Consider the following 14,406-nt stretch of genomic DNA (forward strand, 5'->3'; position numbering starts at 1 on the left):
AGGGCAATATTCATTTCATGTAGTGAAGGGTTCCACTTGTTTAGTACCTAAGCTTTCTGTCTAAAAATGTTTACTGTTATGTGATTCAGGGAGACAATCTGAGAGACATCACTAATGAATTAGAATTTTTTTTCTTAAAATTAAAATAGTTTTGATGAGAGGCTGAGGCAGGGGGATCACTTGAGGCCATGAGTTCAAGACTGCAGTGTGCTATGATCATGCCTGTGAATAACCATTGCACCCCAGCTTGGGCAACACAGTGAGACCCTGTTTCTTAAAAAAAAAACAAAACAAAACCGTGGTTTGTGCGTAAATGAGAGTTCTCAGGGCCAAAAATAGCTATTCACCAGCCTAAATTAAGATTAATATTTCACAGGTGATGTCTCTGACAGTGTACTAGACAATGTTAATTACAGACAAAACCACACCATGGCCTAGATTACCTTACATTATATTGACTTTCTGACTGACTAAATCATACCTGAATTGGTTAGCTCTAAAGCTTTTGTTATATAGTAATTTTTTTTTTTTTTTGCAATAGAATTTGTAATAAATCACTTTTTCTTCTGCTTTATTGAATGTTTCTGTGCTGTGGGGACCCTACAAAGGCAAAATGTCTTCCCCAGGGCATGATTGATACTCTGAAAAGATCTGGAACTGGTCTATGACCCTAAGTTTGGAATCTCAGAAAAACTTCAAGCTGCACTAAGTCTCACTGTTCTGTACCGTTTGTATGAACAAGGCCAAAGTCAGAGGCATTCCCTTCAGCTATATTTTATGTAAGAAATCAACCAAATGTGTAATGCCATTAGAAAATCCCTCAAATCTACATGTAGGAGTGAGGTTATATGGGTAGGGAGATTTAGGAATGTTGCCAGACAACGGGTTGAGATATTAAATGAGAGTCTCAATTATTTTAAATAAAATGTTGATGATGTCTTCTTTGGGGGAAGCAATAGCATCATAGAAAATTTCTCACCCATTAAAGCACATCCTAGCCTTAGATCACCCACATGTGGCCACCTGCATCATTATGTCTGATTTCCTGCTATATTAGATTCATCATTCTCCTTTGCACAAGTCATAGAAATCAAATGTTTAGCCTCAGGAAGTGAGAAATTAATTATACCTTTTACTTTATTTGGTGATACATAATTTATTTTAGAACTAAAGCCTTTTTCAAGATGATTTTCATCTTGTGTATCGTAATATAAAGCAGTGGTCCCCAACCGTTTTGGCACCAGGGACGGGTTTTGTGGAAGACAATTTTTCCACAGCCACAGTGCGGTGGGGTGGTTTCTGGATGGCACCGTTTCCACCTCCGATTTTGCTCTATGAGAATCTAATGCCACCACTGATCTAACAGGAGGCAGGCCCACACCACTCACCTCCTATTGTTAATGTTTTAATCACTTTAGCTAGTTTGTCTTTTGAACAGAGGTAGTTTAAAATCAGCAGTCTTCATTAAAGACAAAATTATTGAATTTATCAAATATGTCTAGGTAAATGAAATAAACTGGTGATTTCAAGACAGAAACGTGACTGTAATTCATTAGACAGTTATTAACTGTCTTCTGCCCCTGCTCGTGCCCATTAAATTAGACATTTCAGTCTTTCAGGCTCTTCAAAATTATAAACAAACTACAATTGGTATCAGTATAGCACTGCGTTTGACGAAAAAGGGCTACACTTTTTCCTAGTGAGTTGTAGGAAAATGATAGACTGTTGGTGTGTTATTTGGCTTCTCCAGGATGATGTTAATGTTCTCATTCCTGCCTGTTTGGGGGGTTTTTGTCTGTAGCTCTTGCTTCTGGTGGCTCTCTTCCAATAACATCACTTGATGCAACTGGGAACCTGGTATTTGCCAATGCGGGAGGAGCCCCCAACATCGTGACTGCCCCTCTGTTCCTGAACCCTCAGAACCTCTCTCTGCTCACCAGCAACCCTGTTAGCTTGGTCTCTGCCGCCGCAGCCTCTGCAGGGAACTCTGCACCTGTAGCCAGCCTTCATGCCACCTCCACCTCTGCTGAATCCATCCAGAACTCTCTCTTCACAGTGGCCTCTGCCAGCGGGGCTGCATCCACCACCACCACCGCCTCCAAGGCACAGTGAGCTGGGCGGAGCTGGGCTGCCAGAAGCCTTTTTCACTCTGCAGTGTGATTGGACTGCCAGCCAGGTTAATAAACTGAAAAATGTGATTGGCTTCCTCTCGCCGTGTTGTGAGGGCAAAGGAGAGAAGGGAGAAAAAAAAAAAAAAAACCACACACACACACACACACACACACACACACACACACACACCAGAAAAAGAAAGAAAGGATGGAGACGGGACATTTGCCTAATTTTGTAATAAAACACTGTCTTTTCAGGATTGCTTCATGGATTGGAGAACTTTCTAACCAAAAATTAAAAAAAAAAAAGAAACAAAAAATCAAAAACAAACAAAAATAAGTGAAAGGACTACTTATCATTTCCAGCAGTCATGATGACAAGTTAAGGTGGGTTACCAATTCCAATATAGGAAGGGGATTTCTTGTTTGTCTAAATTTCTTTTTTTCTTAAAAAAAAATCATTTTTATGGGTCTGTTGTACAGGCCATTAAGTCATAACAAGGTGTTTATAATCGTATCAATTGTGTTGGGGGTTCCTTTCTTAACTGGTACAATTTAGGCAGGCCTGTATTACTGTATCTCTATTATTATTGTTGTTGTTATTGTTTTATATATATATATATATATATATATATAGTTTGGACATGTTTATTATCTCTTGCTCCTGGATCCTATTTCAGTGAGCTCCCACACTGTGGGGAGGGAGGGTTTTGGGGTAAGGGGAGACTTCTGTTCTTAACTGCGGGGAATGTTCTTGCTGGTTTCCTTATCCTTGATGACTCTTACAGAGGTGCTAGAAAATTACTTTCTTTTGCCACTTATGCAAGAGGCTTGGTGCAGAAGCTGAAGGCAGTGTGTGCAAACACTCCTATTCCACACACGCCCCTTCCCCTCCCCATATCAGGTGGTGCCTTTGGAGCACTTTTGTGTAGGAAGGAATTCCTGCTGAACTGTAGCTCTCACTCACCCCCAAATCATTGAATGACCCTGAGGCCCAGATCCTGTGGTGCAACAGTGCTGCTTTCTGCTACTTTCAATGGGAACAGCTGTACATGTTGCAGGGCAGGATTTGGTTCCGAAGAGCAAAGACTACTGCAGACACCTGACTTGGTGGTTCTCCTGATTTCTTATCTCCTGAAAAATGCTCCTACTGTTGGTGTGTTTGTTTGTTTGTTCCATTTTGTGGAAGTTTTTCATCCAAACTTTAACTTGGCAAAGAAAAAAAACTGACTTATGGAAATTGGGAAACTTTTCCCTTCTTTTATTTTCTAAAGGAATTCTACTAGACTATTTTCCATTGATAATATATACAAAAGAGGTGTGATGAGAAGAGTGTAAGGTTAACACCTTTTCCTCTAGAGAGCCACAGACTTCCTTTCCACTGGATGGCTTATAAATTCCTCTAACCCTGAGATTCTTCTTGGTTCTCTGACTAAAGGAGGCACTTATTAGCCGGGCTGGGATCTGTAGAACCTTTGAAGGACTTTGAGCAGGAACTTTGCACACACCTTAAGTGTCTCCTTGGTTTGTTCGTGATGCTCCTGCTAGGTAGGTCTAAATGGCAATACACATCTCTTTACTCAATGTAGAAAGTAATTAGCTCCTGTAATTATTTTCAGGGTGTTTCTAGACTATATAAATGAGCCCATTGAAAAGGAAGAGCTTGTGAAAGTGGATGAAGAGGAATAAGGATAACTTGGAGATTAAATTCCCCTTTTGTCAATGTACTGTTATTATGCCATCTTTACCAAAAAATTTTCCAAAAGACTGGATCACTGCAGTGCAGCTCATCTAAGTTCCCCTTCTTATTGGAGTTAAAGGTTCCCATTTGGTGGCTGTGGGTGCTTGCTTAAATCTCTGGTGGTCCCAAGACTGCACTTTTTCTCCCTTTCGAGCTGGGGATGTAGAGAGAACTTACAGGTGATTTTTATTCTGATTGCTTTTGTTTGTGTCCACAAGGGAGCTTGGATTCTGTGTACTTGTCTCTCTTTACCATTGTCCAGAAAGGCGGTAAATACAGACACATTGTGTACTTTTGTGTGTGATTCAAGTGGGAGACAGTCTGTTAAGAGGTCAGAAACATTTTAGTCCCCTTTTAAATTTTTGTTTTAGTTTTTTTCTATCTTGTTTTATTTCACAAATATTTAATTACCACCCCTAAATTTCCTCCTCTTACCCTTCACCTTCCCTAAAATCCTTCCAAAATCAGTGAACTGCAAGCAGGGAAACTAACAAATGTCCATTCACCCTTTTTGTGTGGTGTGTTTTTTTATGTTTTGTTTTTTAACTAAGCTTGAACCAAAGTCAATTTTTAGCAAGCTGCTGTACTAATGGACTAGTTGATAACGTGCAGTTCAGACACATCGAGGAGATAGATGCTACTGACAATTTCTTTTTCATTTGTCTGTATTAATTTTATATAAAAGTTGCTGCTTGTTTTTAATCTTTTATGTTGGTAAATTGTAATATCCTCTGGGCAGACATTAACTTGATGTTTAACTAGTTTATTAGGTTGGTGTGTAAATAGAATGACAATGTCAATTACTAATTTCTCTCCTCTCCATTCACTTTTTCTCTGTTGTAGTTAAATGTAATCTTCTATCCTGACTTGACATCTCTACCTTTAGTCTGTGCAAATGATTTTAGGGCTATCAGTAATGCTCTAGCTGCCCATAGTAATGAGTCCCTCCCTTGGGAGTGGTGAAACTTAGACGGAAGGATTCAGGGAGGGAAATGCTGATACCCACTATACTGGATTAGAAGTTACAGCATTAATTTCTCAAAATTGCTACCAAAGGAAGTGTGGAGTCCCAAGGGACTCAAGCTCAGTGAGGTAAGACAAAGGGCAAGGAAAGACTGTTTGGGTGTTTTTTCTTTTCCCCCACGTATGGTTTAGAAAATGATCCCTTTCCCAAATAAAACTCACCAACAGACTTTAATATTAGAAAAGATACTAAGCTTTAAATGTCAATACAATGGTCTTTTATTCCCTGCCCTGTCTATATTTTCTACTCAATTTGGGATAAGGGGATTCTGCCTTTTTTATGTGAAGCACTTGATGAGGGTAGACCAGCATAGAAAATCTGTTTAAAAGAAGAAATAATCTTCAGGCAAAGATAAATCTTTAGATAAAAATAAAATTTTTTCTCTTTTTTTACTTATTTAAAAATAAGTTGTGAAATGAAAGGTACATTTACATATGTACTCACGAAACACTAATACAGCTTTTTGGTGGTTGTTTAATTTAAAATCAACTCCCTATCCATCATCCCCAGATACTTTACTTATATTGCTTCATGAACACCTTAGTCATTTTTTACTTTACATGTATATCTTTTTATCATCTCAAGAAATGCATTTTGAATTGAATGAACTATCTTCCGAGCTAAGGTACTCAAACTTAACTTTTAGCCACCTTATATGGGAGAGCCTGGAAACTAAAGGGGGCCAGGGACCATTTGACCAAAAAGAGGTGTTTGGTGGAGTTTCTGCATTTCAAAGAAGAAAGGCCAGATAGGTCATCACAATTCATTGTATTATCCTTTTTTTCCCCCTTAATGGTTATGCAAATTTTATTTTATATTTCTGAATTTGGTTAGCACATACTAAGCCAAAGACTATTCTAAATGCATTTATAGTGAATCCTATATATGCCCATGGTAATGGGTCCTCCCTAAGGAGTGGTGAATGTAATTGTGTGAATCCTGCTTATCACAAGTGGTGCAATTTGGTCATAAACTTTATTTATACCTTGTATACATCTGAATAACAGAGCAGAAAGACCTAAAAAAGGGCTTCTCACAGGAACAATATTACTATGTTGTTCTAAGAAAAAATAAGTTGAGTGCTGTATTTAAGTGTTTCTGAAGTTCTATAGGCAGCATTTTAGAATTAAGAAAAACATTGTGTATATCCATTAACTGATATAATTCACATGTCCTTTTATTTGTTATCAGAAAGATCAATACTATCCCAATTTATTCAGCTTGTTACCCAAGAAATGGAACCAAAGGAATCCAGCTTTCATTTTGTGCAGAATCATACCTATTTATACTTAATGCTAGCACTGTAAGAAATAAATCTTTTTTGTTTAAAAAAGGGAAGATAAGATTAAAGATTCTTAGTGAGATCATCTTGCCAATTTGTTGTACATCTCTCATTCATTGTTGGGGGAAAAAAGCACAACTATACCTCTTTAATGTTATTTTCTTCCATTATCCCTCATTTATTTGGGAAGATAAGGGAAACCTTGTCCGTATTATCCAGAAGCACAGATATTTGCTTGACACAATATTTAAATTCAGCCCAGTCTTTAACATGAAAAAATTTTCTTTTTAACTTGCTGGAAAAATCCGATACATTGGCAAATACAGGGAATTCATGTCAATTTTGTTTTGGGTAGGGAAGGTCTTTGTTGCCCAGGCTGGAGTGCAATGGCACAGTCTTGGCTCACTGCAACCTCTGCCTCCTGGGTTCAAGCGATTCTCCTGCCTCAGCCTCCCAGGTAGCTGGGATTACAGGCGCCCACCACCACACCTGGCTAATTTTTGTATTTTTAGTAGAGACAGGGTTTCACCATGTTGGCCAGGCTGGTTTTGAACTCCTGACCTCAGGTGATGCGCCCGCCTAGGCCTCCCAAAGTGCTGGGATAACAGGTGTGAGCCACCGCGCCCATCCTCATGTCAATTTTTAAAGTGATAAATCCCGATATTATACATTGCAATTAGTGTAGAATAAACGCATGGGTTATAGAAGTCTCTGTTCTTAGTCTAAAGCTGTTCCCAAACCAGGTCATCCTCACGAAACATTCTTGACCAAGAAAAAAGATAAGGTCATTGAGACAGGAAGACAGAGGAAAAGCCTCTTGCTTTTGTTTCTTCCCAAGAAAGGAGAAGCCCTGCCAAGGAGAAGTCAGTAGTATCACTGACTCCCCCATCACTGAGTGTAGGGTGTGGTAGCAAGGAGGAGGCAGGGAATTCACCCTGACAGGTGGCTCTGGCCTGGCTCTTGGGGGCTCTTCCAAAGACCAGTCTGCAGTTTGAGGAAGGGCGCCAGCAATTCATTTGGAGAGCTTGGCCAAATATTTTCTCATTAATCAGCATCTAAACTTGATGAGCTTAAAGTTTGTTTATTAGAGTTGAAAACATTAAAAGATGATTAATACTAATGGGAGAAAAATACTAAGGATGCAAAATTTAAAATTTTCCAAAGTAGACAAGAATTGATGGGTTAATTTGCTCATAACTGATACGAGTTTGCTTTTATATGTATGTGGAAAGCATTTAATGTGTGATGCTGTTCATAGTCCTGGCTATTTGATGTCATTTTCAGTTTTACAACATTTGGAGGTTGACAAAATGGTAAATCTTTCTCAGCGTTTTTATAAACTTCACTTTCGAGAAGTGAAGGGAAAAATCCTTCTTTGCTATTTCTGTAAGAAGAATAACTAAGATCAGCTATTATACAGGTTTGCATGGGTGGTGTACACAATACAAATGTAAACTTGGATAGGAATAGGATAAATTGCCTTCATCATAAAGGCCAGTCATCCATTTCTTAATCCAAAGAGATTAAATATAAATAGGACACCCCTGAGATTTCCAGTAAAGTATTTGAAAGGATTCCACTGGGAGGGCAGGGAATATGTTTTTTCTCAGAGTCGTCTAGTTTGTACCCGGTTTTCTATATGGTTTGTGAACTGTAGCTTTAAAAAAAAAATTTTTTTTTTTGTAGTTTTCTTCCAACCTTATTCATTAAGTCGTTCCTTGTTTTGGTCCTTCTACTCTTGGCCTTAGCTAAAAGCAGTAAATGTGAGTGAATTTTATGTTGATTATGTCATCTGGATCTCCTTTCCTTCCCTTCTTTTTCTCGTTGAATGGTGGTACCTTAATTTGGGTAACAGCTAGCTTCTGGCACCTTCATAAAATACCTCAGAATAGCTTAGCATTGTTGCAAAACTGGTTTTAAACTAAAAACCAAACAAATAAAAGAAAAAACTTTATAAATAGTGGAAATAATTCTAGCTGTAGCATTTAGTCGAACTAATGTTTATTATGATCGATAAACATGATTGATGCTGTATGTATTTGGGATCCTGTTTATAGGTTACAATTTATAGGGTTAGGGAGGGTTGGGTGGGGGAAGAGGAGAAGTCGATTATGTTAGAAGGAAAACGTTGCTCGTGTGTGTGTGTGTGTGTGTGTGTGTGTGTGTGTGTGTGTTTTCTTATATCTGTCTTGCCAAAGGAAACTTGATTTTCCCTGTGATTGGCTTTGGCCTCTCTGTGGTCTGATCTGCAGCGGTGTGTGGTGGCATGCAGATAAAATATGGGGTGTCCAGTAGGTTCAGGGACCCTGAGGGTGCATTTACATCCCTTCCTATGGTTGCCCATGCCCCCCAGACCCTGCCAACCTCTCTTAATGATTCATACCTCTGTACATAGCAAAAGCATAGACAAAGGATGAATGTGTGAATGCCTGGATGTGCAGTTGAGAAATAGAGGCAGAAATAGACATGCACCAATTAATTTGGAGACAAGAGGTGAGTGATTGATGTGTCTTAAATCTAGGAAAGTTAAAGTGAAACAGGTTCTTTGTGTTGCCCTCTTGTCAAGTTACTGAATGTTGTGCTAATAACACAACATTTTAAAACCTTACTTTTCTCATACCAAGGCTAGTTCTGTCGAGACCAAAAACACAAACAGGATAAAAAGCAAACCAAGAAGTTGAAAGCTAACCTGCCCACCTCACCCCTGTGATACAAAGTGTGACCCTTAAGGATTGGTTGGTGGGATTGAGGAGAGAATTATTCTTGGTGGGAACATGAATGAGAAATGATGCTGGCTTAGAAAAAATTACAAGGCCTTTCTGCCCATACTCTGGGACAGACTTTCTTGGCTCCCTGAGTTTCAATATAGACTGTATCTCCAGAAAGGCTATTTTTTTAAATAAATGATCTCACAGAACTTAAGTGGGATTTGGTTTAGATACCAAAGACACTGGTAATGTCATTGCTTATCCTTAAGTTTTCAAAGCAGGCAGAGGGAATAGGAGCAAAAAGCCAAAATTTGGAAAAGCTTTACTTTATCTCTTTCCTTCCCTTTTCCCCTTTTCCCAGTCCCCTGCTTTTTGAAGGAAGTCTCCTTGGTTGTCCTGGCTTTGGAAAAGAGATTTATTTTGTTTTGCTCTGCTGGCTCTGTAAAGATGGATCGTTGCTCAGTGTAGCAGTGATGTTCTTGGAATTGCTGAGAAATTTGGGGAGGGCAAACGATAGGGGTAGAATTTTTTCATCATTTCCCTTTATCTAATACTTTTAAATAGAACCAGTACAGCCTATATGAGTTCAGACAATATTTAAATGTGGTATCTCCACCTGTCTCCTGTAAAAGATAAGAATTTTCAAGAACAGGATTATGTGGAAAACCGAAAGATCTTCCCTTACTCTCCTGTAAATGTTTTGTTCCAAAATGTTTTTACATACGGGCTCTAGGGAGTCCAGTAGTTCATTGTTTCGGTGTACTATTGGTAGGACACAGAAAGGGAGAGAGGATAAAGAAATATATCGCTGTCTGAATATTGCATCAAAAATGATCAGGTTGCAGAACTTCATGAAAGCTTTGCTAATAATCTTTTTGTTCTGACATTATGTAAAGGTGGTATTAATATTGTAAGACTTTTCAAAGTGCTAGATAGGTTTATAAGTAGGTAATAGGGATGTTGAAGATTAGAGCACTTGAAACAGAAGTTCTGGGAAAATAAGGTGTGTGTAACGAAACACCGCTTTGAGCACAGAAACAAAGGTCCCTTGGGCCTGGGAGAGCAGATGTGATTTATGATTGTTTCTGTGTCCCTGTATCTGCCCACCCTGCACAGGGCTCCACCACGCAGGGCCACCTTCTGGTTTAAACCCAGGACACTGTCAAAAAGTTAAGACCCCGAAACTAATTTACTGTAAAAAAAAACATTGAGGACTGCTGCAAAGTTTTCCCATTTTCTTTGTGTACTTCGTTCATCTTTGTATAAGTTAGCCACAGCCTCCTCACAAGAGCAGCTTAAGGCGTCTTTCATAAATTGACTGTGGCATTGAGTTCTCAAACATTATATCCCAAAGTCTGCAGGCAGACAGCTGGATACAGCGCTGTGTATAAAATGAGACGTCCACACACTAGAGTTTCTTCAGATTGGGATCTCTTTCAAATGAAAAAGGACAGAGCCAAGTAGAGAAAATACTTGGTGCTCCCACCCAGCCTTAATGAGTCTCATGGTCTAAAAGCATAGGAAGAAATGAAATGCACTTTCAGAAGCTAAAATGACAGTGTCTGCTACAAAAGACTGTAGTTGTAGGCAGTCGGGGATGCCATGTCCTTGGTTCCATTCCTGCGTGAGTCTGCAGAAGGCACACGCTTTGTAAGAGCAAAATGGACTGGTGCCAGCCTGAATAAGTTTAACACTGCAAACAGTTGGAGAACATGGAACAGGTTGGTGCAGGGAGCCTAAGATTTTGCAATCATATTATAACATTGGTTTTTGACAACATAGTGTATCTTCCCTAAGGTCAGGTCGGGGAAAGAAAGACTTCCAGCTTCTTACCTCTGCATGCACGGGCACGTGTGCATTGCTTAGTCCGCAAGAGGTCTCACTCCACAGGAAACGCTCTCCTCCCACATTAGTCTGTACTTCCATCCCCTCATCTGTGGTAGTAGTGAAGGCTAGGTGAGTAAGCGTGGGCTGTTCTACCCACCAGAAGTCCAGGAGCTGTTGTATACCTCATTTCTAACTCATGACCGAGTGACTTGCTTTAACTTTCTCGAAACCCTACAGAGTTGCCAAGTCTGCCCTCCCTCCTCTCAGTCATGTTAAACTCTGGCCTATAGCATCATGGGACCTGTAGCCTAGGGTGGGACCCCCTAAAGCCTCTGAATGTTGCTGCTTTAAAGCTACTGCATACTGAGGGCAAATTGCAATCTTCTATTCCTTTTTGTTGCAAGGGGTCTTCACAGGTCTTTTAACATCTACTTTCCCTGCCACCCTGCCTTTAGGGGCTGGCCAGCTATCCACACCCCAACCCACCCTGTGTTTCTGACAGCTGGCCACACATCAACTTCTGTACTTGCCTTTTCCTTGGTGGGGTAGAGGCCAACCCCTTCTCCTCTGAGGCCTCAGGGTTCTGTTTCTCTTCAGGACTTTGGGTAGAAGGGAAGACACCAAAGGCTCCTTTAAGCTGACTGCTGCATACACATTTCACTTTTTTTCCTTTGACATGACCAAAAATATCCAAATATTTAAGTTTATTATTATTATTAATATTATTATTATTTGACAATCTTATATCCAGTGGGCTCTCTAGAAGCTGCATCCCCAGCCCTTTCACCTTTTCTTTGAATGTAGTTCCCAACCTTCAATTCCCACCCCTAATGCTGACAAAAAGCTTAGCCAGGTCATGATACTGCTGCTATAAGCCAGGGGAGGGTGGTTTCTTTGTTTTGTTTTGTTTTGTTTTTTTTAAATTTCCAGCCAAAACCAAAGATTTCTTAATGATTGTATAAACTCAAAACAAACAAAAGAACCAAAGAAAAGGGAAGTCTTCAGCATCAGTCCAGTCTGTGGTGTCCTGGCACTTAGAAGAGTGAGGCCAGGGCAGGTGGGGCGGGAGGACCCTCTGACCGGATCAGAAAGGGCAGGCCAGCTGTTTTCCACCTTCCACGGTCCAGCACAGGTACATGCCCGTAGCTTTGGCCCTCACAAACTTGTGAGCATGCCCTGAAACAAATTGGCATTTCAGATTTTCCAAAACAAAAGTCAAAAAACCCCATCACCACCATCAGCCACCCTACACCAACCAGGGTCACTATGGGAACTTAGCACAGGGCCTAGGGAGGGTGGGAGCTGCTGCTGGACTGGCCCGAGGACTCCACAGAGTGGGGGACGTTGAAGACACTGGCGCACGATTGGCTGCTCTGCTGGGTGCTTTAACCTCTGGGGCTGGGCGAATGCACGCCAAGGTGCCCTTCTGAGCCTTTTTTCTCTTTTCCTGTACTGGAACTGCTTGGAAGTGGCTGTCCTGTTTGTGAGAAAACATGCAGAAAGATTATCAAGCTTTTCATTTCTCTTTATTGTAGTTTTGTTTCCTTTTTGCAGCACCACTGTGCAACTATGCATTGTACTTCACAACCTTTTGTGCTAGGTAGATGCCTGTGACTTTTTAACTTGGGGGGTGGGGGGATTGCAAATGAAGGAACTTTTTACATGGATCTTTTTAATCTCAGTTGATTGGGGGAGGGGGGTACTTGGTTCTTGGGTCATACAAGCTCTATCCCAAAGCAAAATCCAAATGTTAATAATATTAGCCTGATGCAGATACCAAAGATAATTTCTTTCCTGCAGAACCTTAGACTCGTGTATTAAGTACGATTACCCAGCACTTGCATTAGTCTAACCTCAGTAATTCCAAAGCTTAGATGTATATTTTGGTATATTTCTGGGATATTAAAAAAAAAAAATGTCGTTTAACTTCTTGTTTGTTTCAGTGTAATGCTCTTAAAAGTCATAGCATGAAAATAATTGAACTGTCCTATTCTTAGTAGTTTGAAATAATAGTATTTTTGTATGTTTTGGGTGTGTCTATGTATGTATTAACATAACAGTTTTCACTGCCTAGGTGTTCATAATAAAAAAGAAAATGAAAAAAGTTCTGAGTGTACATAATATTCAATAATAATCTCCCACCTGGTGTCAATTTAGATTGCATATTCCTCATTGCTGTTCCCAACTGGGATTTTGTTTTCTTTTAAAGAGACAGTGATCGTGTTTTTCTAAAGATGTTTTCTTTCTCTCTTTCAATATCTTAACTCACTTTTTCTTTTCTTCCTTTTTTGTCTTAATTATTAATTCAGGGGTGTTTGTCCACTGTTGTCAAGGGAGGGGCACAAGGGGAATTGGCCCCTTGGCCTCCTAGAACTTTTTGTTTTATGTACTTTAAAATGTGAGTTTGAGTTCTTCTTTGTGGAAACTTAAGATGTGGTGTAAATGATTCTTTCCAAAATTGTCCAGCAGCTTTAATGAGGCAGTGACAATTCTGAGGTGGTTTATTAGAGTCCTTCTACATTTCTCTTAGGTAACTCTGCACTCTGGGTGGCTATTGTGTAGCCTTACTGCCCTAGAGCGCCTGTTAGCGAAATATTTCCCCTCTGATAGGAATATTTTCTAAGAATCAGCTGATAACTTGCGTGCTGGACCTTGTTATCTGTGCCCCTGGGAGACACACGTTTTCTTGGTTTTGAAAACCTGAAACACAGGCAACTTTACATTTTGGGGAATTAGCTGATGCCTCCTGAGGCCTGAGGAGCTGGTGGGGAATATGAGCGGTGCTGTCTCTCTCAAAGTGCCCTTTAGATGATTCCCCCTCCTAGGGCTGCCTGCAGGGGCTGTAGGCTTGGGAGAGATTGTGTAGGTGACAGTGAATCAGAATGAAATGGTAGATTTTGTGTAGATGCATTTGTCTGCTGTAATTTTTTATATATATATTAAACTTACTGTAACTGTACAGTTCATTTCTGTTGTAAAACATCATTAAACCATTTTCCAAGTGTTTTCACATTGTTGGAGTTTCTTTGAAATTGCTGTGTTGGTATTCTGGATGCTTCACATACACATTCTCAGACTCTGCATAATTCAGCTTCCAAATTATTTTTTCCAAGTGCTCTCAGGAACCCCAGAATCACCATAAGCATTGTGGTTGCTGCCCCGCTCCACCCTTCCTCCTGCACTCCAGGGGGAGCTATGGCCACTGCATTTCTCCCTGCCAGACCCTCAGTGTGGTTTCGTGGGACCCTGAGTAGCAGTAGTCTCCTTCAGGCCCAAGTACTTTGTGTGATCAAGCATGCGGGCCCGTGATTGATCTTGCAAGGGAGCTAAGCTCCATCTCACTGTGTATTTGACTGCAGAACTGAGACCAAACTCAGCTTTTTCCAGATTGATTGTTTAAACTGCACTGCCCCTCTAGCATTTCTTGCCAAGTCCTGAACATTCACTGGGCGGGTGGCGGCGGCAGGAGGGGGGTCCTCCGAAGGAAAGTAACCCTGAACTTGGCATCTAGTCCTCCTCCTGTTGGAGGTTGTACAACTTAGCTTCTTCAGACTTATAAATACTACTTACCATTTAGTGTCTTACTACAATTCATTTCATGAAAAGGAAAGTTTGAATTTTAAAATGATTTCCCCACAGAGAGAAGGCTTCAGCTTACTGAAGAACCTGGGAGAGTTGTCTATCACGTGCTGGCCATCTGACGGGCGTTCTTG

General features: G+C 40.2%; 1 protein-coding gene across 4 annotated transcripts in view; it reads left to right on the top strand.

Annotated features, from left to right (window-relative positions):
- POU2F1 (POU class 2 homeobox 1) overlaps nt 1-13,699 on the top strand; it is a 199,705-nt gene extending 186,006 nt beyond the window's left edge. For 3 of the 4 annotated variants that reach the window (XM_023207073.2, XM_023207075.2, XM_023207074.1), the window contains one exon: nt 1,802-13,699. In XM_023207073.2, coding sequence (XP_023062841.1) covers nt 1,802-2,112 — 311 coding nt within the window. In that variant the 3' untranslated portion in view covers nt 2,113-13,699. The remainder of the gene's footprint in view (nt 1-1,801) is intronic. The other variant, XM_023207076.3, reaches the window with a different exon arrangement.
- Nucleotides 13,700-14,406: the final 707 nt, after the last annotated feature.

Source organism: Piliocolobus tephrosceles, chromosome 1 (assembly GCF_002776525.5).
Source record: "Piliocolobus tephrosceles isolate RC106 chromosome 1, ASM277652v3, whole genome shotgun sequence".
Classification (NCBI taxonomy): Eukaryota; Metazoa; Chordata; class Mammalia; order Primates; family Cercopithecidae; genus Piliocolobus; species Piliocolobus tephrosceles.